Source organism: Apteryx rowi, unplaced genomic scaffold (genome assembly GCF_003343035.1).
Source record: "Apteryx rowi isolate R43461 unplaced genomic scaffold, aptRow1 scaffold_436, whole genome shotgun sequence".
NCBI classification, from domain to species: domain Eukaryota; kingdom Metazoa; phylum Chordata; class Aves; order Apterygiformes; family Apterygidae; genus Apteryx; species Apteryx rowi.
Window position 1 is genome coordinate 125279 of NW_020450690.1, and position 27380 is coordinate 152658.

A 27380-nucleotide genomic window follows, 5' to 3' on the forward strand; every position below is an offset into this window, starting at 1 on the left:
GATGGCAAAGGATCCTCTCCACAGCACCACCGCATCCTGCTCCAGTGATCCATCTTCATTGTCTGCCCGCTCAGCAAGCTACAGAACTCAAATGGCAGGATAAACAGTGAGATATGATCAACCCCTCCCACAGCACACGGGTATTTGCCCTCAAGGTTTCTCCCAGACATCAAAGCCTGGCAGTCTGGCTAGTCTCAATAATTCTTCTGAAGTGACTCCTCCAATAATTTCTGTTTTCAAGGCAAAAACCGGGACTGCAGAAGCTATGACTTTGTCAAATAAAACAAAAGATGACAGGTCATGTTATCATTCAAACCATTTTTTTTTACTATAAGTTCTTTGCAAATATTTGTATTTCCAATATAGTCATTACAAAAAAATACCAAAGAAAATTTCAGTCTATTCAATTTCAGAGAGTTATAATTTACAAAAAAATAAATAGCTTTACTCTAAAGAGAAGACAATTGTCTAGTCAGCAACATTATTCACAGAAGTCCACATTCTCAGAGTGCTGAATATTTGGATCCATCTAACTCAGTTTGCCTTCTTCCAACAATTTCTTTTAAAATAAGACTGTTAAGAACATAAGAAATGCAACTGTTTTTTTCCTTCCAATAGAAAAATGAACATTCAACAAAAAGATCTTGAAAACCAGACTCCATTGTTAATTGAATTATTGGACCCCTCTGACACACACAACTTTAAAAACAGTAAAACAAAGATTTTTTTTCTTTTTAAACTTTAACAGAGCATTTTCCCACAAGATTTAAGAGTCAGCAGCAGCAGCATGAAGGGCATGTTTCTTTGTTATAAGGCTAATGGTCCTTGATGTGGCAGAGCTGCTATTAAAGTACAGAACTGCCCAAGTCAAGGGTATTACAATCAATATTACACTGTAACTCAGTTTGCAACCTTTGCTCAGACAAATCCTCGCTTCTAAGCCTAGTCCCCACAGACATAACCAGGATTCTCCACCTAAGTCTGAATTCCTGAGTGAACCAGGTGTAAAATCAGGTACTTCATACTGCAACACGCCAGCTGCTGCAAGAATTTGGTTTCAGAGTGACTGTCATTCCAGACGTGCTTAACTACTGTTTTGATGTTGACTGTGCTTTTTCACTCCAGCACTACGACACATTACAGTGAACTTGCTGCTATGTACTGTAAACACATATGAAACCTTTAGGAGAATGCATAAAAGCATTAACCGTATACAGTAAATGCCATAATGAGAAAATCTGGCACACACATTATTTCACAAGAAAAAAAGTCTTTGGACTATAGTACTATATGCCAAAAAATGTTCCAAATGCATCCCACAATAGATGGCTCATCAAATGAGGAATCAGCAAACAAGCAAATAACTAGCCTTTGCAAAAATATTTTAAACAAAAAACGGGGCTTCAGAACATAAGAGCAGATGAAAAGGAAAAAGCTTTTCTGAACTTCTCTGACAAATCACTCCCACTTACATTTAAGCATAGTATGATGACAGATTTCAGGCAAAAATTAACGTAAGTCTCTGAAGTGTTTTGGCCAGTATACGTGCCTCTCCTAAAGCAGGTTTGCTAAATCAGTACTAAGGAGAAAAAACAAACAAGAAAAAGACATTGCATTTTTATGTCACTTCCATCTTCATGGTCTGGCTGACCTCACGAGGTCTGAGACTGAACAGCGTGGTTAGCACCAGCCCAGTCAAAGATAGTTCTCTGAACGTTTCACCTTCCTCCTCCCCATGCAAACAAACCAAATTCAAACGCTACACCAAGCCTGAATCTTTGGCCATACTATAGAAAATGCCTTTTTTCTGAAGTAGGTTGTCTGGGCTGCCGCACTCCACAACTTCGCCTCTATCAAGGACTAAAACTCTGTAAAACAAGGGGAAAAAAAAAAGTTCACAATAAGATCAATCCAGAATGCCAATGAATACATATTTATATGTGGACACAAAAACTGACTGCAGCACAGTCCTTGTATGCAAGAAAAGATAGTCCAGACTACATGAATGAACAGAGGGTTTCACCTCTGTCCTTGCTGATCTCATTGCAGATGGCCTGTCTGGTCTTTTTAAGTAGCATGTGTTTACTCAACCATTTGGAGGCAGACATGAGACTGTCTGACTATGCGCTGAGCCAACCAGAAACTACAGGGCAGCACTTACTGTCAAGCTAAGTGAGAGCCCCTACAGCTTTGTGAAATTTGGGGTAAGGCTCCCTCAGTTTTGCACCGCACTGACTGTGGTTATACAGCACCCACCGACAAATACACAGACATAGCTTATGCAAAGCAACCATGCAACTGTAATTAGGAAGGTTGGAAAAGCAAGTCACAAAAGTCAGTTCACAGTTAAAACACTGCCTTCAGCTACCTCCACCAACTAACTAAGCACTGCAGAGATGCTGGCAAAGCTCCTTAGCAGGTGCTGCTGCATAGTGCTACCGGCTGATGCGTTTAACTGGGAGTTAATCTGATGAAAGGACTCCTGTAGGTCTGGTGCAGGCAATGCTTCTCTCTTATCTTTCACCACTGACAGTATAAACAGTGAGCCACAGCAAATACACGCTGCCCAGTCAGTGGGTAGAAATGCAGTGGTCCACAGTTAGCTAACAAAGATGTTCATTTAAGCAGAGCACAATGCAAGTCACACACTCTAGCTCTCAAAATAGAAATGGTATTATTTTACCTTGTGTAGTCCATGATTGTGTTTAGACGATGTGCTATAGTTAAAACAGTACATTCTTCAAACTGAGACTTTATTGTTGACTGTATAAGGTTATCTGTCTCGAGATCAACAGCAGCTGTGGCCTCATCTAGAACCAGGATTTTAGACTTTCTGAGCAGAGCTCGAGCCAGGCACACCAGCTGGCGTTGTCCCACACTATGCAGATGGGATAGAAGGATAAAAAAGAAAAGAAAAAAAAAAGATCACAAATTTGCAGTATTTCATTTCAAAGCCTAGCAATTTCTTGTAAGATCTCTGCTAAAAAGAATAGGTGCAGCAAATCCAGCAAAATAGATGAGGTCTTTCTTACTACTTCACCGTAAAGTATGTAACAGCATCTCTAACTGCAACATCCCTGTCGCAATGAAGCTTAGGCAATGTAATAAAAGAAAACACATTACAAATGGTTCCAGCACGACCACATCAAGCTGGAGCACTGACTCAATGCAGTGTTGAGGACTGGACTTTAAACGGGTTCTGCAGATTGAACACATATCCCTCTTATGGTGCAAAAAGCAAGCTAACAACTCCCATAGGAAAACTGCACCTGTTGGGCAAGAGCCACAGTAAGTTCAGAGCATCTGTTATAAATAGCAGGCTGCTGTTACTAAAAACTTTTCCAAGACTGCCTTAGCTGGGAAGCTAAACCTAGCAGCATTCTCTGAGTATTTCTTAAATTATTTTAAATTCACTAACTTCAGAGTTTAAAGTATGTTCATATTGTCCCAAATGGGTTCTAAGGTTTCTGGAAGTAGGAAATCTAGTTATTGCACAGCACACAACTCCGCAAGGAAAATCTAAACTGGAGCCTGAAATAGTTGCAGATGGGAGAGGGCACAGGGAAGGCACACGTGTGTCTCGATTCTTATTTAGTTCTTAACGTAATTTTCACAGGCAAACTTTGCTTACGTACCTGAGGTTCTCTCCGCCTTCAGCACACTCATGATTAAGTTTATCAGGAAGAGACGATACAAAATTTTTCAGGTGAGCCAATTCCAAAGACCTCCAAATGTCTTCATCAGAGTGTTGGTCAAAAGGATCAAGATTCATACGCAGAGATCCAGAAAACAATACTGGATCCTAGTCCCAGAAAGAGGTAATCAACAACGTGCACAGAACATGGCAAATGCTCCAAAAATATCTTCTAGATAGCGAAAGGAAAACATGGCCAGCTTCAGTTATAAGCAAGCCAGTTTACTCAATTTAGGAGTGAGTCATCATTTTTTTCCCCCTCAATAACAGCAAGTTATTTTTCCTCACCCATATTCCTTGTGCCTCTAGGGGCCTGACCTCTGCCTTCTGCAGACTCTGGCACTCCAGACCTTTCCGTGAGTCAGTAATTCACAAATTCAGAAGAAAAACAGCCAACTACTACTTTTTACTGAGCTACTGAGTGAAAGAACAGGTGCTCCCTCCCCAGTAAAGTATTAATGAAATCAGTGCATTATTTTTCTTCTTGGACTTGAAGAAATACTGCTTTGGAAATAGTTTTGACATAGTAGAGTCAAACTAATGCAAAGTGATCAAAAGGAGAAAGCAAAGTCACCCCACAGATTTTGAAGAGAAGCAGCACGCAAAACCTCCGTAAGAGTGTTCACCTGTTTTTGTCAGCATGCTGCAAGCATGATTTATATAAACACATTTTAAGGTCTTATTTTGAATCAGAGCAGGCAGGCAATAAAGGCTATACGATAAGAATGACAAGGCAGGAGATTGTGGGCCCAATATTTGAAAAGCCACACTTCCAAACGCTTTGAACCGTCGAACACACAGTTGCTGGACTAAACCAGGATGGTTATGTGTAGGTTTCTGTGAGTGAAGGTTGCTGCATACCCCACTCAGGAGACCATCCCGAGGTCAGAACGCTTTGTACAGAGCATGTACCAAGCCTGAAATATTAACTCAGCATCCCAATCCCTTAGAACTGGACTACAGAATAACTTCACTCAGTTTCTAAAAAGAACAAACTACCTAAAATCACAGAGGAAACCGATCTCGAGAACACCTCCACTGAGGACTCTCTGCAAGTGGCTCTACTCAGACTTCACTTCCCCTCTACTGGCCAAAAGAGCAACTAGTAGCAGCTCACTAGGAGACCCCTGAGCAGGTATTCAGCTGGGATCAGACCTCCTCTCTCAGGCTGAGACATGCAGAGCATCTAAGGGACACTGTGGGGTGCTGACAAAGCCCCTGAGTCTGAAGGCCCAGGCTTTGCTTCCGCAACACTCAACCCAGTCACAGCCGGGCAACTGTCTGTCACTTGTTATGCAGCTCAAGTAACCGAAACCAGTCTAGAAAAAAAAATGGTTTCAATTTCACGAAAAAGCATGGTAAGATGTCTCCTTTTCACAGCTCTGGATCAGAAAAGGAACATATTCTCCCCAGTTCATTACAGGAACAGTATCGTTACAAAACGAGCTCAGGTAACAGCAGTATTTCACACCTACCTGAGGGATGATGGTGATCCTGAACCGCAAGTCATGGAGTCCTATCTTTGCAATATTAATTCCATCAATAACAATTTCTCCTTCAGCTGCTTCATTAATCCGAAACAAACCTAAAGTAAGGGAGGATTTCCCAGCTCCTGTTCTTCCAACTATTCCTATCTGTTGGGAAGACATACAGGAAGTGAGGAAGAGTTAAAGCATTTCCAGGAATCTACCTGAAACAGATACATTTCAAAAGGTTGTTAAATTTGTTGTGCTATCAAACCCCTAAATAGCATAGCCAACTGAGCTTTATTGAACAGCAAGAAAAATCATTGAATATGAAGAAGGAAAAAAAAACCCCAACCAACCAGTCAAACAAACAAAAACACAAAAGGCAGTATCAAAACAGCAATCCACTCACAGAAGCTTTCAGTTCTCCTGGAAAGGCATATAGAATCACACAGAGAAGGCCAAAAATTCCTAAACCTTTTGTTTGGTTCATGTTCGCAGTTAATTGCTGACTTGACCTTTTGATCTTCTTTGAATTTATGATAAAATTAAAACATAAGCACTCACTTTCTTACTATATGCTCTGCTTGTGTTAGACATGAATTTCTACCTTTTTATTCATGCATACTCCAATTTTCTGTCCAAATAAAATGTACTAATGCATGTAAAGGAAGAACATATACTTTCTTAACATCATGCAAAGATGCAGGATGCCCCTTGTAAGGGGTAAGGGCCCACTACAGTTGCCAGCTCTAAAGAAACTCTCATTCTGCAGAAGCTCTTTTAGCTCCCACAGACTCAAGTATCACTACAGAACAGGGTTAGACCTCTCTTTGGCATATACATGCACACTTATAAACAACCATCCTCTGGTACAATTCAGATTCATTACCTTCTCACCCCCATTTATGGTAACATTTATGTTTTTCAGAACCAAATCCAAGTCTTCCCGGTAACGTAAACCATAGCCTCGAAACTCAACCTTCCCCTCCTGGGGCCAAGTGCTCACTGGGGCAGCTTGTTCAATACTCCATTCAGCCTGAAAGAACCACACACAAACATATCTGATCATTTTATCCTTCAGGAGGACATGGGCTCAATATTTGTGAGGGGACTTGAAGAAAACAATTAAGAAAAATCCTCAGTAGTGTGCAACTTGCAAAAGGAACTGGGATGATGATGGGGAAAAAGGGAAAGAGACCCTGAGGCAGATTAAATGGTTTAAGTAGCCAAAGGATTTGCTATCACAAGTCCCACTTGCTGGGCAAATCTTCCTTTTATTATAAATGTTAGAATCACAGAGGGACCATGTATTCGAATAGCCCACTTGTACAACAAGCACACAGTAAGGAAGCCATCGGGGAAGCCAGACATACAGCTAGAGGCAGCTTGACTGAGACATGAGCACTAGAAGATTTACAAGGTGATAAAGTAAACAGCTGCTGCCTCAGTCTCCCCTAGAGGTGGGAGAGGAGAAAGCACACCCCAGTGTACACACTGGCAGTGCCAAACAAAAAGGCTTTTAACCTTAACACCAGTCTACTACCAGGACCCAAGAAAAAGTTCTCAAAAGGGTCATCATAAGGTTCAGTTGCAAAAATAGTGACTCAGGTCAGGTTCTCAAGTAACAGGCATGGCAGAGAGGAGCCATGGGGAACTGTTCTGTATCCAAAAAGGGGCACAACTGCAGATGAAATGAGTCATTAACTGATTTGAATCAAAACAGAAGTAAATCGTGTTTCCTCCCCACATTGAGAGTAAAAAGACACACACACAAAAAATAAAAAAAAAAGTCTAGGCACTTAAGAAACCTAAACTATATTTACACAGCTTCACTGCTTAGCCAGGGCAGAATACCATGTTTCTTATATAAAAAGGTACTGTATAAAGATTGGCACACACTTCAAAAGCACCCATAGGAACTACCCGCTAAGTTACAGCCTGTCCCTAGAAAGCACTCGCAGCACTCACTCATCAAATTCCTGCTTTTGCAAAGCTCAGAGGACATGTCCATCTGCACCTTCCAGCCCAGCCAGCCAGGGTGTGGGTGAGGCTGCAGAACAGGGCTCTGACTTTTACACAAGACAAACTGCAAGAGAGTACTGAGCCAAAGGTGCTGGGGAGGGAGAAAGGAAATATCTGGCAAGGAGGAAAAGACCTCCCATCTGGAAAGCTGCCACTGCTTCAAGTGAGTGAGCTCTTCCGCTGATCATCATACACAAGGCAGCATGCAGCCACTTGGACGTGCTGGAGACTTGAAGGAGAGATCAGGATCCTGGCTCCAAGGGGGTCCCCAGGAGACTGCTAGTTTTGGTCTCTTTCCACAGCTGAGCTCAGAGCCGAGGCAGACACTGGCACTCCTGAGCTGCGCCAGTGAGCTGCAGGCAGCATGGGAACCTAAGGCGACCCAGAGCAGAGGTCTGCCTCAGGGCATCACCTCCAAATGAACACTGACCCAGAGCTAATGAAGGGAAGGGCTGCTTGCTTCCCTCATCGGGATGGATTTTGTGCACCATAAGCTTGTCTAGTGAGGAGTTAACACAGGGGGAAAAGCATTTCAGTAGCAGCTGAAGATGTTCTAGGTGACAAAGTGTTAAGGGAGCTGTAGCTTCCTTATACTTCTGTTTATACAACCAGAGAGGCTGAATGCAACCTTATGTCAAATGATACGACCGTGAGTCCAATGAAATGTCTGCCAAGCACTAGCTGTGATAGAAAACTCACTGTACCTCTTTCTCCATTTCAGCATACTCTTTGACTCTTTCTACTGCAACAATGTTGGTTTCCAGCTCAGATGACATACGAACCAGCCAATTTAAGTATGCTGTAATCTGCAAGAAGAAATGTACATTTAACATATAATCCCTGCAATAATGAAATCAAACCACCAAAGCACTGCGAGTTCACTGAATGTATATGGTCTTTACTAATCAGTGCTAGATAGGAAAAAAACAGATGTCTTTTATATGCATGGGATGAGTCTCCTGAGACACATCCCTTCACACAGGCAGGACACCGTAGTTTCCAACATCTTTCCAGATTTTATGCGTGATTACCATAATGTTCCTTACTTTAGTTTTCCCTCCAAGGCCTGAGCAAGGTTCTGGCTATCCAATGCAGCCTTACAATTCAGAGATTTTTTTCATACCTGCAATGAGTAGGACACTGAGAGGCCAACCAGTCCTGCACTAAGCCTGTTGCGTGCAATCACTGCAAACAATGCTGCGAAGAGGACTATACAGTTCCCCACACACTCCAGACGGACTGCCAGCCACCTGCCAGACAGAAAAAACATAGTGCCTCTTTTTAGTAACTCACCCATGGAGAATCAGAATGGAGGCTGACCAATGTTCTGGCACACATCTGGTTTTTAAAAGATTTATGATATGACATCTGAGTACTGCCAGTGACACAAAAATTGTGAAGTATTTAAGGCTCTGCTCCAGCTGCATGCTAACCTAGATGTGTACAAAATTAATAAACCTTTCAGGGGTATGAATTCGTGTTTTAGTTCAGAAAGCAGCTGTGGTTACATTGGGATCGATGAATTAAGACTTGTAAAAAATATTATCCAGAAGTAAGGTAGGAGCTCCTGGGAAGAAACGAAATTCAGCAGTAATCTTAATTCCTTCACACAAGTTTAAGCAAAGCATTTGTGAAACAGATACAGCCACAAAGGCATCCTTACCCTGGACAAGTACACAGAGAGCTGTGACTGAAAGAACACAGACAGCAGAATCACGTGCTCCTTATATAAATAACTTTCAATATTTCTTTCCCATTGTTACCTGTTTGCAACAATGCTTGGATAATAAGCTTTCTGATTTGCATCCACTTTCATGTCATTCTGCTGTATGAAACGCTTCTGCTCCTCAAAGGCTCGAATGACACTCACTCCCAGGAGGGTCTCATTGAAGTGAGAATACACTGGAGAGCGACTGACAGACTCCAGGCGTTTGAGCTGGCGAGAAGTGGCCACGTAAAATCTCTGCAAATCAAAGAGCCAGAATTATGGTTATGTCCAGACCACGCCTGACGAGGCACAACTTGTCATCTACTAAGGAGCCTAAGACCCGCTACTGGAGCCTGACAGATTCACTGATTCAAGAGTCAAAACTACAAACCAGCTTCTCTCAGCTCTGTACTAGTTCTACTGAATAAAGCAAAGCAAAGCAAAGCAAGTGCACCCTGCCTACACAACACTGGAGTGAAAGGCTGCCATCACTTCTCTTGCTTTGTAAACACTTTTCTGATCACACGCGCACACTGGCAGACATGCACACAAGCCTCGCTTGTTTGGAAGAAAGCTTTAAAAGAGCCCATACATTTTCCATATTTGGGCTGTGAACAAAAAGCTATAAAGAATTTGCCTCAAAATCTTAATGGCTCTTTCAGAAAGTCTGCTTAGGTATTAAAGGTTTACCTTCTGCACAGAAGTCAGACTTCTGCACTTGACAATGGTAGAAAATGCTCTACTAAATTCACCAAATTATAAGCCATGCACCATCAGTCAAACACAGACTCAAGTTAAACACATTAAAATCCATTCTACTGCAGAGTCAGAAAAGAACAGTCTTAAATAACAGGATGAGAGAGCAAGTGCTGATCCAGGTGCCCTTGGCTAACACTCCCTACCTGCACAAACAAGTAGACAAGTCCCAGAGGTGGAATAATGACAGCAGCTATTGGTGTGGCCAGCAGAATGATGATGCAAGCCCCAATGACATTAAACGTTGATCCCATGAACATCTTGATGATTGGTGGAATGGTGGAGTCAATGGTATCCATTTCCTTAGAGAAACGATTCACCAGATTTCCACTGGGTGTACGCTCAAAGAAACTCATTGGAGACCTGAGGACGTTGTGGAGCAGGTTAAGGTGCAGGTGTCGTGAAGCAAATATTCCCCCTATTGACACAACCATCGAGTAGCCAAACACAGCAATACCTGCAGAGGGGGAGGGAAGGAAGGGGGGGAGGGGAAAAAAAGTTTTTTCTGCTCTCACCTCTCACACAAAACATTTTCCTTCATTTTGTCATCATTTAGCAATAGCAGATATTTCTAGCACAATAATCTGAGGAACTTGGGTTCACTAGTTACACTTAGTGAACCACATGTCTCAAGTAATTCAAAATATTTTTCAGCAAAAACACCACACTTCTCTCATGGAAGAATTTGTTTTTCCATTACAAAGTTTTGTGAGGTATTTGAGCACGTTCCCTGAGTAAACACCACTCAATTTTAGGATTTTTTTTACTTCTTATTGCAGGATTTATTACAGCAATTCTGAAGTGCAATACTTGGGCTGTTAGGTTTTATGTCAAACAAACTTTGACCACAAAAAAGACACATAACAAAAAGCAGCTGGCCTCCCCATGCTGACCGGGATGGGCCCTCAAATAGTCCAAGGCAATGTCAGCCTACACAGCTCAGCCAGGCCGTGGCCACACTTCCAGGAGAGCCGACCAGGCTCCAAGGGGGGTACTGCAGCAGTGGATCCTGTCATGTTCTGACCCCGGGAATGGGGCTAACTCAGGTTTGTTGACAGACTAAAGAGCCATTTCTTGGGATAAACTTTACATTACCTGGACTCATGGCTCATTAGATCCTGCAACCGCATTTGTTCTGGTTTTGTTTCCATATGAAAAAAGGAAAATCAAATTCACTAACTGAATAGTTTTGCAGGTTGGTTCACTAAGTTTTAGTTTTCCAATTAAAAAAACAAATAAAAAAAAATGCTCACATAACCAGACACTCCTTAGCAAACCTTTGCTGTAGTTCTAGGGATACAAGGTTATCACAGAACATTAAAAACAATCTGAACGAGCTAATCTTAAAATAGGTAAATCCAAGCAAACCTTGAGAAATACCCAACGCTCCATACACTCCCAGTCTGACATTCGTGTACTGCTGGGTCCCGTTGATAACAGGGTCGTCTGTCCATAAACTTAGCCAGTAGTTGGAAGCCAGGGAGGCTATGTGGTTACACATAAAGAGGAAGATGCTCAGAAAAGAGATAAAGAGTCCAATAGCTTTCATATAGTCCCAGTACACTGTTGCCTTTACCTGAAGACAGAGGGGAAGAAATATTCACATTGCAAAGCAAGCTTCAAACCCAGCAATTCCCCTTCAACCACTATTTACAGTCAGCATTTCCTCCCTCAGGCCATAAAAATAAATGGCAGTTGTACACTAGAAAGCCAGTGCCTGATAACACGAGTTGCAAAGGGCTGTATGAAGGTGTGCCAAATGCAGTATCTCTCCAGGGCAGGCACACACACTCTTTTCATCTTCCAGAGGAGGGAGGGGAAGGGAGAGGAGAGGGCTGCCTGAAGTAACGCAGAGCATCAGTGGCAGAGTTAAAAACAGGAGTTCCAACTTTTGGTGTTCTCCTTTTACCACAAGGTTATATAGCCTATAATAACACTCCTGCTTCAAATGACTGTATTCTCTGATTTGTCTTTAAAAAGGGGATTCAAGCAACATTATTAGGAGATATAACTGCCATTTTCCCAAACATCTTCCTCTCAGGTCTCTCAGAAAAAGCCTTGGGCATCATGAGATTAGATGTTTGCATCTACAGTGGAAACTTGGCTTAAATTCAACTGACTCAATTCCAGCTCCTTACACTGAAGGACAGATTTCACTAGGTCACTTAATTTGTCACAACTTTGCAACCTCTTTCCAAGAAACAGCCACAAAGTTTTCATGTCTTCTTTTAAACTTTGATGTGGTTGGGCCCATTATCTGAAACAAAAGTGTTGATGTCAGCACACTTCTGCAAACAAATCTGGGGCTCAGCTTTGGAAGCAGGTGGTTCAGTAATACTTCCATGAAGTGCTACAGAAGAAGCAGTGAGCTCAAGAATCCACTTAGCCCTTCCTCAACACAGTTTCACGGTCTTTAAAAGTTATATTGTCCTCAGCCCTGTGGGTTTCTGGGAAGCTGAAATGGGGCACAGGAGGGAGGAAGGGGAGCCTTACCCTCCCGGTCTGTGCCGTATCTGCCTCCGTCAGCTTCCAGGAATTCTTTTCCTTTTCTGCAAGTGGCCTCTGCAGCTCTGCTGTGCTGCTCTGGTGCTGTGACTTCCCCGTCTCGCTGCTGTATGTTGAAGAGTTACTGAGTTGCCTGTTTAAAGATACTTATTTTTCAGTCTTAGCATAATACGGGCCCAGTGCTTACTTCATAAATAGACTTCAACAGCCCCTGCCGACACGTCGGGATGCTGACTTACACTACTCTGGTGATAATCAGTCTCCTAATGAGCCATTGCCTGGCAAGTGGCTACCATTGCTTCCCTCCTCCGCCCACTCTGCACATTCCTAATCTTCCTTAATTTCGTTCAGTTCTCAAGTACCTGTCTTCAGATACTAGTTTACAGGCTAGTGAGCCAAAGCAGTCTGGGCTGAGCAATCAGACTCCAGAAAGAAAAATTGCTTGGTGAAGACCAATACCAGCCTTTACAAACGCTACCATTATATACAGTGCAGCTATCAAATACCAAATACCAAAAATGGTATTCCCACCAGCATCAACAAGGGCAAATTTACTCCCAAGCGTTCATTAGCTCCCAGAAATACAGTACCTCTAGAGCACCATAAGAATAAGGCATAGACTAAGAGACGGTTTTAGGAAGGTATAATCAGAATGATTGCCTTTGGTCTCTCTCAAGCATAAGAGCAGCTGTGCTAGCTCAGACCACAGCTTCATCTAGCCCTGCATCCCATCTGACACAATCAAGCGCAGAAGAAGCCTTAGGAAAGGGTACAAGAACTGGACCAGCCAATACGATATTCCTCCTTTTAAGGGAGACGAACCCACAGCAGTTGGCTGTCTGAGCTCAGAGCAAGCATATCTGAAAGACTATTTGACAGGCATTGCCGATACCCCTCACTGTGCTCAAACCAGGATACAGGCTGCCTAGAGTACAGCAACTGATTGACACTGGGAACTTCAAGGTCAGCAAGAACCATAAGTGCAAAGTATCAATGGACTAAGCAAAAAAGTGACCAACTTCGATGTACTAAAAAGGAGCAGGGAGTTATTATTGTAACTGTAGATGAATATTCCTCCCAGTGAATTACTACCATGAACAGTAAGGTACTGTTTGTCCACAACTGAGTAAAAAGGGGAGGGGTGGGGAAGAGACTACATACCTATGCACCAGTTTTCCAGGGGCTTCTTTTACAAGGACACCATTTTCTATAGGCTTTCCTTCCTTTCCAGCAGGACTATTTGTATCTGTAAGAAAAAAGAGTAAACATGAAAAAGGTAGCAAAGAGAAATAAAAGTCTAATTTCAAACCAAATGCCAGGTGCAGACCTGGTGTGCAAACCAAAGGGAGAAGGTAAGTGAATATTTACATGCGCTAACAGACAACTGACCAGATGAAGAGAGCAATTTTGTTCTATTCCCAGGAGGATTAGTTGCCAAGAAAGGGAACATTTATTTTTCTATTTTCCTATCAAATACAGGTCAGTAATAATAATCTAAAATAACTACGAGGACATGCTCGATGTTAAAGTGTGCAATATCAAGTCATGCTATGCCTCACATGGTAGAGAAGCACTCCAAGCATCATCTGCTCCTCAAACCACATCTTTTAGAAAGTCAGCTACAAATTATTTTCATTTTAGAGTGCAATGAGAAGACATTCTAGTGAGTGATGGGAGGGAGCTGTAAGAACAGAAGGCACATGCCACTGACTTGGAGCCTCCCTTCAAAATTCTGAAGTAACATGCAAAATCCTGATGTTTAAGGCAACAGTAGGAATTGGATTCATTTAAGCAGAGGCCACGGCCTCTGTAAAAACAGCTTTTGTTATCCTATAACATATTAACAAGATGTAGCACACACAAGACAATTGCCTAAAACACTTTACAAAACCTGTTAGTTTGAAGTATTAAATGAAAGCTTTCTCTAAGCAACTTAATTCAGTGTAATACAGTGCTGTGAGTAAAACTTCTAGGTTCCAGTTATCCTATGTCATCATTTTCCTAATACAAATCAAATGACCTTGACTACTAAAAAAAATAAAATAAAATAAATGGAACACTATTTTCATATATGAAAGACTATCCAGAATTTGAAACAAAAAGAATTTTGCATTTAAAAGGATCTATGTATACTCTAAACAGTCAAAAAAGTCCATCTGCATCGAAAAGATATAAAGGAGAACTTGTGTAGATCTAGAATTTGAAGTTTTCATGTTTTTAAACTGAAGCAAAATGTATACATGAAACAGCTCGTCAATACACAAAACGTGGACTGTGTGAACTTAAAGCTGTTCCCCCTGTGTTTACAAACTGAACATTGGTTCATTATTCTAAAAACCCAAAGCAAAGTGCTCAGTGCGGTCCAAAAGCAAGGAGCCGGGGAGGAAGAAAGAAAGAAAGAAAGAAAGAAAAAGAAAGAAAGAAAGAAAGAAAGAAAGAAAGAAAGAAAGAAAGAAAGAAAGAAAGAAAGAAAGAAAGAAAGAAAGAAAGAAAGAAAGAAAGAAAGAGAGTGTAGAAACAATGGCAAAACTGAAAATTTCAATGATTTAGGTCTTATTTTTAATAATGAAAGAGAGCAAACAAATATGGGACTGTTGGTTATTTTAATCACTTGACAACATTTCTTTTGAAAAGCTCCCATATGAAGAACAGCAAGCGTTCAATATTCCCATCGTTTCAGGAAATCACTGAAGCTCTACACTCACACTGACAAAACTAAACTGAAAATAAATCATCCTTTGTTAGCAGCTTTTTAAATTTGATTTCCTTTTGTAGGCTACAAAGATTTCCTGCATATACTGCATTTACTCCTTTGCAATAAAACGTTCTCAAGGTTACCATAGTAAATCTGGCACATGTGCTGAAGAATTCCACAAAAAGAAAAAAAGGAACAGCCACAAAATACCAGGCAGACACACAAGAATAAAACGGACCCTCGGGACTCGATCCTGAGCTCTCCCTCTCCAGGGTACACTCACTACGCTCCTGAGCCCAGGCTGGGAGCTGCATCTTCAGGAAGAAGCTTTGTTTAAACTTTAAAGCATTTGAGCTAAGAATCGCTGCTGGTGCTGTATCTACACGCTGACACACCAACCGTTGCAGTCACTGGTTTAGTGCATCACACTAAAAAACAACAGGCAAAGCAAGCCGGTACCTTGTATCGTGCAGCTGAAATTCCTTTAATAATGACTCAGTCTCTCTTGTAAGTGAAATGCAGCTATTTTTGTTGCTCCACACAAATGCTAATATAAAGCCACATGGCAAAAAAAGCAGTTACCTGTTTCCAGAGGTTGAATCGTTCCTTCTAATGAAGGATCTGAGTCTAAAAGCATATATCATTAACTTTTTTTGCAGAACATGTTTTTACGTCTATTATAGAATAGTCAACCATTTTCAATCTCTATAAGCACAAAAGCATCCAAGTAGCACAACCTAAACCACAAAAACATGTAAACGCCCATGGCAGGATCACATTTTCTGAAACAGACTTTTTTTTAATCCTGAGGCTCATTTAAAAGAAAAAAGAAAAAAAAGTAAAACAAAGAAATTCAAATCAAATGGCTATGAGTGACAAATCAAGAAACTTCCTTTCTTTCAAGATATCCACTACCAAAGAGAGGATCAAAAAAGCGACTCTAAGGTGACCTCTCATTGACAACCACACAAAACCACCAGTATAGACCCAGGGAACTACCATATGCGTTTTCCCCAACGGTAAGAGAGATTTCATTCAGGAAACTTGAGGGACTCCTTGATGTCAGCACTAGCGACCGAGGGCAATGTTTGCAGAGTGGCCGCTATTGGCAAGGGGGTCCGCGCCCTGCCGCCCAGGAGCTCTGCTCTCCGGCCTCACTGGAGGCAGGTACTGCAGTGGCAGCGGCGCCAGCACCGGCTTCCCTCGGCCGTTAGTGTGCAGCCCCCAAGCACCAGCCTGAAGCGACGGAGTAGTAAGAGATAGTGAGATTCCCTGCCCTTCCAAGCGTCTCGACACCCTAACAGCACTCATCTCAAACCAGTATTTGCTTCTGTTGTTTGTGGCAGAGGCTGAAAACAGCTTTTACTTTATGAGAAGAGGAAACTTGAATTTTGCTAGAAGATAAGCAAAATAAACTTAAGAGGAAATCAGATTATTTCCTGACCCAGGCAGGTGGTTCCTGAATTACCACCCAGGTCCAAGACCCCACAGCAGTATTTGGAGAAGAGCCAACACACCTCACACTATTTAACTCTTGCCTTCCAAGGAGCCAAAGTGGCAAGAAGCAGCCAAGCCTCCCTGCGAGCACTGTGCGGGCCATCCTACCCTACCGCAAACATTACCATTAAGCTCCGCTCAGCCCTTCCTGCTAGAAAGAAGGGCAGCCACAAAACACAGGGGGCTGTGGGCTCCACTCCCTCCCAGGGAGGGCTGATCAAAGCACAGCGCTTCTCCTAGCAGATACAAAACCCCAGTCCATAACACAGTAGTGGTCATTTTTATTATGAAATACACACCAGTGTATAATATCAAGCTACTGAGCAAGGAAAATATTTTCAATTCAATTTCAACAGTTTATAAATTGCTTCTCAATTTCAGGAGTAAACAAAACTTTTTGACTTTTTTTTTTTTTTTTTTTTTTTTTAAACAGAGGCCAAGCAAGGCTCTGTGCATCTTAATCTCATACCATACTGTCTCCTTTCCAGAAAGCAGATTTCTGCTTTGTGCAGCACAACAGCTGGAATTTGGGGTATTAAGTCCATAAAATTTAAGGGGGAAAAAACAAACAAACAGACATTCAAATCAAATGGCTACAAGTGACAGATCAAGACACTTCTTTGCTTTCAGGATATGCAGATTGTTAAACTACACCCTACAGTTCAGTCCCTTAGTTGTTCTCCATAGTTTTACCCACCTTTCTTTCCACTCCAAAACTGAGTAGGTATTTTGTGCTGACAATCCTCATCTAAAACAACAACAATCAACTGAGTAGCTATTACAAAGTCTTCCAGGTTTTTATTCGGCTGTTCCAGAGTCACAGAGCCAAATGCTGGGGAGAAAGACTACTTGGATTGCTCCATCTGAAGTGCAGTCCACATAATGTAATAGATGTAGAAATATTAATTTCTGCCGTACACCTCTATCTTCCAGGCACTGTGGTCAAGAACAAAGTTGAACTACACCATTAAAAAATATTTTGACCTTATGGTGCACTTCTGGTAAGTTCTGGCTGCTTTTACTTCCCAATACAGTAAAAATTGCTCCAGGCTTTGCAAAGAAAAACCTTGCAGATGCTGAACCCAGTCTAAAGAAGGAAAGGAAAAAAAACACCCCCACACCAAAAAAAAACCCAAACCAACAAAAACCCAACCCACACATCACTGAAACAAAAGTCAGGATCTGCTACATCAGTCAATTTGTACAGGAGAAGGGTGAAACAGTGGTAAGAAAGGTAGTCTTAAAGTACCCTGGAGTGCAGGTTCCTCCCGCCCCCGATAGAGAGGAAGAGCGGTGAAGACCAGGATGTTAAAGGCAGCACAACACAGAGCAGGAAACCTCAGGAACAGCCAAGGGAGGCAGGCGCTGGGTAGCAGCGGGGAGCGGGCCCGCAGCCGGCCCTCAGGGAGGCTGGGCAGCAGGGGAGGCTTTCTCACCACTGTAGAAGCAGGACGTGCTCTGGCCTGAAAGCACCAATCCAAGCACCAATTTTTCTATTTTGCTCCAGCTTAATGTTTACAGTTGACCACCGTGTAGCTTCAGACATATGGGGGCCTTCAGTATTCTTGCTAGCTCTGGCTGACTCCCTTCACAGATCACTCTGCATTTATCCAAGAACTTGTGATTTTTAATAATATTTAGTTATCCTTTACACATCCAATAAATATTAATATTGTCCCTGTGAACCAGACAGATAATGTTCTTATTTTTCACTTTTTACCCTTGGCAGAAGATCACTCGACCAAAGCTAAGAAACAAATTTGCTGCAAATGAGCCAACCCTGTGATATAGCAGCAATCTGTGAACCAGCAGGGTTATCCTGAAGTTAGAAGTGCTTTGTATTAAACAGCTGCAGACAAGCATGCTACAATATAAAGCACTGACTCTCTTTCCAAGACAAGATTTAAATGCAACAGGAAAGCAACTTGCTTAAATGTAAAGGACTTCAAAAACTACCAAGTACTTGGGAAGGAGAAGAGACACAGGCTAAAAGAACAAGGCAATTAAAGGAGGAAAATCTTTGCACAAGTTAACTGTCCAAGGGGAAGCGCAGGATGGCTAGTTAGTTTGTCGCCAAAAGCCTCATATGCTGAAGTTTGCAACAAGTCTGACAACACCAGAAGTAACTATAGGAGCACCTACAGAAAATACACAGAAGTTACCCAGATTCTGCTTCCATAAAATCTTTTCCTACAGTATTTCTCACAGTGGAAGACAACACCCATACAGCAGTCACTGTAAACCAATGTCCGCATGAACCAGCATCGCAGTCTGTAGAGTGGCAACTGGGACATCTCAAGTGACCTTTCCAAGAGGAGAGCTGGTTTACAGCAGGGATACCCAGACCTTGAGTCTCAGCTCATAAACATGTGGAAGTGTCAGGAAACCACCACAGGCAGGCCATGAAAGAAAACAGGCTGGGGGCAAGCGACTAAATTCCTCTGTTAAGATCTAATACCATACCTGTCCCCAGGAAAACAAAAATTAAGAGAAAACTCTAAAGTATATTCCTACCTCAGTAGCTCTACAGCTGTTTGTAAAAGCAGGAGAAGGAGTCAGGAATGTCAGCTAGAAAAATGAGCTGCTGTTCCTAGCCCATGCCCCCTAATATATTATCTGCACAAAGGAGCCACTTCCCAAAAAGCAGAGGGAATGGTCTACAACCTCTACCTGACTCTTACTTGACCTCACAGCTGTCTTAATTTTCTCTAAGTGAGAGGAATTCCACTACAGAACTCCTCTACATTCTGTTAAATTTTAGGAAAGAATGTGTGTTTAATCCCTCATCAACCTTCAGTGCCCTCAGAAATAAACACCTCTACCTACGGGTCTAACACAAGAAACACCGGTTTCCTTTAACTAACTTTCCTTCCACTACTAATACTTTTCCTTTAACACAACTCCCCTAACATGCCACATATCAGCTTACCCAAGAAGCTTTACTTGTAAGCTTACCACTGTTCTCCATGTTCTGTTCAGCATTAGCATATGTACGAAGAAACTCAGCAAAAGCCCCATCTTGCTTCAGCAGCTCCTGGTAGGAACCCATCTCAGATATTTCTCCATCAGTCATCACCAGAATTGTATCCATCTGAGGCAGATAGTTGACTGCATGGGTTACCAAAACCCGTGTCTAAATATCAAAAGAAAAAAAAAATTACTCCAACATCTCAACATTTCAAACTACTAAATCTAATGGTTAAGCTACTGCTCTCACTGCTTGAATTCTGTGTGTAATACAGTAATAAATATAGACAGGCCTGCAGCATTTTTAAGGGGGAAAAAAAAAAAAAAAAAAGACTGTCCTTGTCTTTTGATTTTTCCTTCACAGAATTCTGAATTACAGAATCCAGGGCATATTTCACTACAGAAAATTACAGAAGTCCTCTTAAAGTCTCAGAAGGATCACTTCATTTTTTCAGATGCTCAGAAGGAAGTTGAGATGTAACTTATCAAACTTGGAATCATTTGATATCAGCAAATAAAAAAAATCATTCCCCAGAGACATATACCCTTATTATTACATACTTTATTTTTCAGGATCCCTTTTGGTCCAATAACTTTTTCAAAAATATGCTTCCCAACATGGGCATCAACAGCTGATAAAGGATCGTCAAATAGATAGACATCTGCATTGCAGTAAACAGCCCGAGCAAGACTAACTCGCTGTTTCTGTCCGCCAGACAAATTCACACCCTGAGGAGATAAGAAAGAAAGATCCTTTATTTACAGCTAAAGTGAGGTGTCTTGCTATAGTTTGTGAAAGACAAGTCATAGGAGATTAACGCAAGTTAGAGAAGCTGCAGCACAGCGAGAAATAGATCTGTGCCAGGAATTATTTTACTACCCCAATAATGTGAGCAATCATGGTCAAAATCCTCTCTTGGAAGCGTGCATATTAAGTTCTTGTTGACAATGAAGGGTTAGTCAAAAAAGTGCGTTCAGTTTACTAGTCTTGCAAAGCAATTAATCCAGACCAGAGATTTCACACATTCAGAGGCTATTTTTATTCCCAGCCATATATCTGCAGTGCTGCCTCTGACCTAATAAACAAACTCTGCACACTCCTCTCCAATTTGGTTGGCCTGCTTCCTTCCATATTTCCTATAAGGAAGATAAAACTGCACTGCTGACTGAATCTGGACCTGGGACTGTCACTTGGCAGCTATACCTCATCTAGAGCATCTAACCAGTCAGCAGGCAAAACACATATCCCTATGTTCTAATACCGTTCTTGATTCTAGCAATTAACAGAGCAAGTCTCAAAAAAAAAATTAGCCACCTATTTTTGTACCTCTTCCCTAGTTACAGATAGCTATATAAAACTTTCCAAAGCATTACATAATTCCACTTGGAAGCAGAATTGCCACCATCAACTTGGCAGCCAGTGTGGGTCTTCATCCCTTAACACTCTGCCATTCCAAAGAAGGAGAAAGATGAGATTATTTAACAGATGAACAAAAAGCCCCTCAACAAATTAAAAGTTAAAAAAGTCCAGCCCCACACTTAGTAAAACATTATGAAATAGTAATTCGCACCATAGCACAATGTTCCTATTCTACAAGCAGCAGTGAGAAATAGAATTGTTCCTTAAAAGCAATAAAACAGACAAAATGTGAAATTTGCAGGAACAACCTCCACCTATGCTTGAAAAGTTTAGAGTATCTGGAACAAAGGCTGCATTGTATTAAAAGAAAATCGTACCACATATCCTGCGACTGATTTCCCTCTGATTTTCCAAAGTTATCAGTGGCAGTCTCGTGAACAAAATGAACATCTCAATTTCAGTCAGTGTTATGGAAGTATGTTAAATAATGTTGTCTGTAGCTTACTTTCTGTGTTAGGGACCAACATAGGGTTGTGTCAAATACAGACAAAAGAGGAAGTAGAGTTCACATAACTCTTGTATGTTGAAAATGACACATTTTTCTTATGATATAACATTTCTGAAATTCATTTACTATAACACTATCAGTTAGATCAGGACTAATTCTGACATTATGAAAAGCCAGAAGCACCGAATGGCTACAAAAACTCCTTTGGTGGTTTGGCACTTACTCAACTCCCCTGAAAAACCGACAAGAAACTTTACACGCCCTGTACATGACTGGGCCCCAGGGTGCTGAACCGTGTCTCTTCTACAGTAGCTTGGGTTTTCTTACTTTACAGGCACTGAGGGTGAGCAGCTTGTTTAAGCAATTCACATCCTTCTCCTTTGCATGATTGACTATGGCTGGGTAAGAACTGGCTTGGACAACGCAGGAGTAAGTGCAGTCAGGCCTCAGAGACCGCTGATACTGGTGACTGGAGAGCATCAACTCGGCAGCTTACATCCACCTACAATGCTGGCCATGTGGTTAGCGGATACCTGGTCCTGCTCGTATAGCAGAGCACTAAAACACTTCTGCCAGTTTCTAAATTCCACACTCTACGTGTTTTTGCAACAAAGGGTTGCTATTTTTTTTTAATAAAACTGAAGTGTCCAAAAGATGTTTCTCTTCCTCTTTCCATGCAATTTTCTGCTCTATGGCCATGGCAGCTCCGAGTCAATTAAAAACAGCAATTGTAAAATGTTTTTGCATTTATAATTGAGGTCAGGTTTTCCCGCCTCTGAGTTTAAGACAAGGAAAACAGATAAGAGGCAAATTTGCCTCTTATTCTAGAAGACTTCTACACAGAATGTTTTCAGTTAACTACAACTTTAAGAGAAAGTAGAATGGAAGTCATGTGCTGTGACAATACAGTGGGTATTTAAATACCTTTTCTCCTATTTCTGTTCTGTCTCCCGAAGGAAGAATCTCTATATCAGGCAGAAGTGCACAAGCCTCAATCACACACTTATACCGGCTCTCATTTTTCTCCCTTCCAAAGATAATGTTGTCTTCCAGAGTCGCATTTTGGACCCAGGCTTGCTGAGGAACATAGGCTACTGAGCCCTGCAAGAAAAATGAAGTCACTCACTCAGCACTCTAGCCTAATTGCACTTGAAGTCAAAGCAGGGCAGGGCTTTGTGAGGCAGCTAGCGCTAAGCACCTTACAAACTGCCCGTGGTCATTTCTGAACCACATGGACAAAGCCAGCTCTTGGGGTATTGCCTCCTCCAATATGTTATTTATACTCCCCCTCTACAAGTGAATGTAGCAAAGCAGGCTGGTGGAAAATAAAAGACTTCAAACAACTTCTCTAACATAAACTTGGAGGGAACATTTGTTTAGAGAATATGTTTGCACAATTACTGAATGTCAAAAGTCATTAAGGCTTTGCTCTTTCATATAGTTATAAATTACATTCTGTGTAAAACAATTTAATCTGGAATGCAAGTGTGTTTAACAAATGCACCCCTGCCAAGAGATTTCTACAGAAAGTAGGGGAAGTAGCTATTATGTAGTAAGTCCCTTCAAAAGAATGGACTGGGTTCCTGTAAAGTATTTTGCTTTGAAGAATAGTTCTGCCTCCCCTTTCTGCACAAATAATTAGTGCTTCAGTTCTCATCACTTAATATTTCCAGACAATTCTGGAGGTGACCAAATGTGCATTTTTTTCTACACAATATGTTAATTTATTTTGTTCTTAAAACAATTCTCTTTCTATACATTAAAGCAGCAGCAAAATTCAAAACAAAGAATTTTTTTCCTTTCCTTCCAGGCCGCTTTTGATCTGCAAGCTCTGTACAACTTTGGTGTCCAAGAAAGTACAAGCTACAACAGCAACTTTTCCCATGCTTGGGCATTTTTTGTGTGTCCTCTCTCCTTGCAATTCTCTGACATCTAAGAAGGTACAAACTAATACTGCACTTCTTCCTGCTGGGGTATATATTTTATAGGGTCTCTCTATCCCATAGCTGGCTGCCTACAAGACTCACCAGAATACTTATTTTTGAGACCTTCATCATTCTGTCTGAAACCAACAGATTTAGAAATTATGAGGTCAAGGCTGAACAGACAGAATTACACAGAGCACAGGTTGAGGCATAAACATGGTTTACCAGGAAAACAGGTTAAAAATGAGTTCATCTGGAAGGCTGTTTCTTGCCCTCTTCACACCACCTGCAAGTCCACAATCCCTTCAGAAATACCCACAAGCAGCTGAACAATTCTCCAAGCACATCACACCTTGACAACCACGCAGCCTTCCTTTTTGTCCATCTCCCCTAGTAGTGCAGACAACAGTGACGACTTTCCACAGCCAACTTGACCAACAACAGCTATCAGGGAGCCTTCAGGAACAGTGAAGTTAATGCTGAAATAAAGTGCACATAATTCCACTTTACTTGCTGGCACATCCCAGTACCAGATAGTCTACCTGGAACAGCCCATATAATGCCAGATACAATGTGGACAGCCATTGCAAATGCTGACAACAACATAGGAACTTTTTTTTTTTTTTTTTTTTTTTAAACAAACACTTGGAAAATGCAAACCCCTTGTTCAGAAAGCATCCACCTCTACTTACACTTAGAGAATAGCATCTTAACAAAAAAACAAAAAACAAACACCCAACAACATACAGCACTGCTTACACAGCACTGCAAATACATAAGGATCCTTTTCAAACAGCCTCCTTGTCCCAAAGGATTTGCAATTTAAGACCCAGTGAGCAGCAGCCAAAATTAAGGGAGGTGACAGGGCACAGGGAAGACACTGTTTCTAGCTACATCACTCCAGTTCCTTTATTATTAGTACTGTGTGAATTTGGAGGCTTTATAAGGGTTCTTCACTGTTTTTATCCAGTACTGGAACTAAGGAGGGCTACAGGTCTGAGAAGGTAGGATTTTAAATGGAAGACTGAGGATATGGTGCAAGCATGAAGGACTAGGGATAATGAGGAGAGGACAATCTGGCTGCATCCTCTAGATGGAGCTCATCCCCTCTGCAGCCTGGAGCAAGAGCTTGAAATCTTTGAAGCTTTCTCTCCTCCCATTACACCTCTTGCTACTCCCCCCCTCACCTTCCAAATGCAACATACTTTCTAAATGCCTCTAGTTCATGGAACCCCTGGTTTAAAATATATATATATAGAACAAATGTATTTGTCTTCATGTTCCTTTAAGGCAACAAGCCCTTTAACATATAGACTTTATAATTTAAATACAGATCATTTATGATGCAGCAACATTACAAGGCTAGAACAAAGGGTACCAATTCTTACCTGTTCAGTGAAGGAGGATCACTTTTGGACCAACTAAATGTTGCATTCTTTACAATAATGCTTCCTTCCACTGGCAAATAGAAAAGACATATTTATACAAGTGCCAATATAAGCAGCTGAACTGTATGTTCTGGATCATGCCACAGAAGTAAATCTAAGCACACAGAGGCACACATTTAAAGCTATTTTTGTAACAGAACTCCAGCAACCTGCTGCTTATCAACAGCTTGTGTTCTGCTTTGAATTTACCAAAACGGCAGAGGTTCTGAGATTACACTTATTCTGTAACCAGGAGGTATGTGAGTATCAAGGACACAGAGATACAGACTGATTCAGCTGCCCCCTCCTTTATCCAGCAACTCCTCTGCAGCACTGCAAAGTCACTCAAGAAGCCAGCAGCCTTAATCTGACTTGTGATTCAAGCAAATCATCAGCTAAACTGCCGCTTTCATCTGCAAAGCTGAGTTATCACAATAATGGCAGGACAAAAGAAATCAAACTACCAAATAAAACAACTTTGACCAGAAATGCAGTTCAGTGAAATGTTGCACAGTACTAGCATATTTCGAGTTTTACAAGGACAACTCAAAATATACCACTCCTAATACAACCAAATAGGCAATAAATACTTAGCCTTGATAAATTTTTACATTAACTTGTAAATACTAGCCATTTTGAACAAAATTTATTTTCAAAACCCCACTGAAGATTTGTGAGTCAACTACTCATGGTTACCAGCTGAGAAAAAGGAAGAGATGTTCTCAAAAGGAAGATGGGAGAAGGAAAGAGAGAGCGAAGGTGACCTGCTTACAGGACAGCCAAGTGACTGAAATGACACAGAGCTCAACTAATTGTGTGAGAGGAAGGGACAGGAATTTTACTATCTTTATTAAAAGGAAGTAAGAAAAATCATTTAGAAGTGACTGAAATAGTTAAAAGAAAGTCAAGTTTTATTTTGCAAGAAAGGGGCATTAGCTTTTCAGTAAACCCTGCACTCAGAAGACATTCAGATGCAATGTAAAACTTACATGCTCATCAACCTCCTGAAGGGCGCTCTCTAACTGGACTGGCAACATTATGCTCAGTACAGCCAGCTATGAGGTTCTTTGCATAAAACAAAGTGGAGTCATTTGCCAGTGCTGAGACTTATCCTTTTTCTTTCAGGGGTGCTGAAGTGTTACACGATCATTCTTCTCCAAAGTGTTGGGTTTGGGCACAGCATTAGTTACCCTCTGGCTTCCACTGCTACGTGGAAAGCTATTCAACTATCTACAGATTTCTCCTGGGTACACTTAAAACAGTCTAAGAAGTTATTTATTTTTAAAAGTGACCATCTGTATCTGGATGCAACTGTTCTAAAGTTTGGACACAGGAGCTCAAGAAGGGAGAGAGGAGGTAGAAATACAAAATTCTCATTTTACAAATTCCCTTCTCTGCTGTCTAGCTGAAATTAATCAATCAAATCTAACAAAATGCAGTAATTTGTTACAGAAAGCAAAACACTGCAGACACCCCAAACCTACATACATTAATTTTCAACACCAAAAGAAACTCACCATCTCTAACGGGACCCCTGATTATGCTGTCAGGATCTAATTCTTCATGAGAGAGGAACACCCTGAGGCGCTTCAATGAGACACTGGCCTACATGGGAAAAGGATGGAAAACTATCTTATACTTTGCTCATTATATTTAAGAGTTTCTAGTTTTATACCACATATGCATTATATTATTATTATGCACTTCCAAACCCTCCTTAAAGCCAGTATGTAGTTTCTTGGATAGTCACCAAATCGGCATTTCTCAAAACAGAAAGAATATGACTGATTTCGGGAACACCCATCCACCATAACCAGGATTGATAATTTTGCTTGTAGAGCACTTCACACACACAAAAAGCAAAGCTTCTTTCTGAGGTGGCTGAACTTGACCCATGGACATTCTCTAAACACAGGAATGCAGTGTTTTCATCTAGTGCCTGTTTCTGCACAGAAAAGCCCGTTAATGACAAAAGTCTTACTTCTACTATGCTGCTGATAACCATAGGAAGAATGTTCAATGGAAACCTGAGGATGTTGAATAACGCTAGCGATACAAATGCCTTCTGAGCATCCAAGATGTTGTTCTTGTCTATCGTTACATACACAGCAAACGTGGACAAGGCAACCTGAAACACAAAGTATAATGCTCACAAAGTATAATGCTCACAGTTAAAGTAACCTTTTTTAAACCATTAACTCAGGAGCCATACAGTCAGAGCACTGGAATGAGAGGTCTCCAAATCAATCAAGGAAAGAAGAATGTTCTGATAACTTCCTCATTTCTGATAACACTTCTTGCAAAACAAACAGTTGATTTAAACTGTATTGTTGCAAAAAGAATTTGATGGCGCCTCTTGGAAAACTTTGAGGAAGCGTCACCTGCTCACTTTCTTCATATGGCAAGGGTGAAGCCACAAGTGTCCCAGGCTACGTGTGGTCACACTGCTGGAAGGGGAGGAGAGGAATGATCACTGGTCTTTTCTTTCTGCTCTTTCAGTTACAAGTCATTCCACTGTATCAGATATTGGATCAGTAACAAAGATAGGCAGACTGAAGAGTTATAAATAGTCCGGTGCTGGCCCATTTCACATTTTGTAGGGACTACCACAATCCTGGGTTTCAAAGCACAACCGCCTGCATCACAGGGGGATTGTTTTCTAAGAAGTTAGAAACGTCACTGCATTATGAAAAGAGTTTCATAATGCCCAAACAGTTCACAACAGAAAAGCTTAAGAGCCATCTTCTGAACAAGCAAACAACATTAAACTGTTGGTGTCAGTCATAATGTATAAAAAAAAAAAAAAAAAGCTTTCTACAATTTAAAAAGCATACAGAATTTGTTGAT

General features: G+C 41.3%; 1 protein-coding gene across 1 annotated transcript in view; it reads right to left on the reverse strand.

The window, feature by feature from the left end:
- Positions 1–323: 323 nt before the first annotated feature.
- The window catches only part of LOC112971340 (multidrug resistance-associated protein 1), a gene marked incomplete at its 5' end in the record, with an annotated part of 45716 nt that continues 18659 nt past the window's right edge, over positions 324–27380 (reverse strand). The window contains 19 exons of the mRNA XM_026076689.1: positions 324–1868; positions 2684–2878; positions 3636–3802; positions 5170–5328; positions 6053–6199; positions 7890–7991; positions 8309–8435; positions 8949–9148; positions 9796–10106; positions 11018–11225; positions 12143–12287; positions 13316–13400; positions 19302–19479; positions 19875–20042; positions 22106–22282; positions 23459–23585; positions 24495–24564; positions 26051–26138; positions 26515–26661. Of these exons, the coding sequence (XP_025932474.1) occupies positions 1760–1868; positions 2684–2878; positions 3636–3802; positions 5170–5328; positions 6053–6199; positions 7890–7991; positions 8309–8435; positions 8949–9148; positions 9796–10106; positions 11018–11225; positions 12143–12287; positions 13316–13400; positions 19302–19479; positions 19875–20042; positions 22106–22282; positions 23459–23585; positions 24495–24564; positions 26051–26138; positions 26515–26661 (2910 nt within the window). The remainder of the gene's footprint in view (positions 1869–2683; positions 2879–3635; positions 3803–5169; positions 5329–6052; positions 6200–7889; positions 7992–8308; positions 8436–8948; positions 9149–9795; positions 10107–11017; positions 11226–12142; positions 12288–13315; positions 13401–19301; positions 19480–19874; positions 20043–22105; positions 22283–23458; positions 23586–24494; positions 24565–26050; positions 26139–26514; positions 26662–27380) is intronic.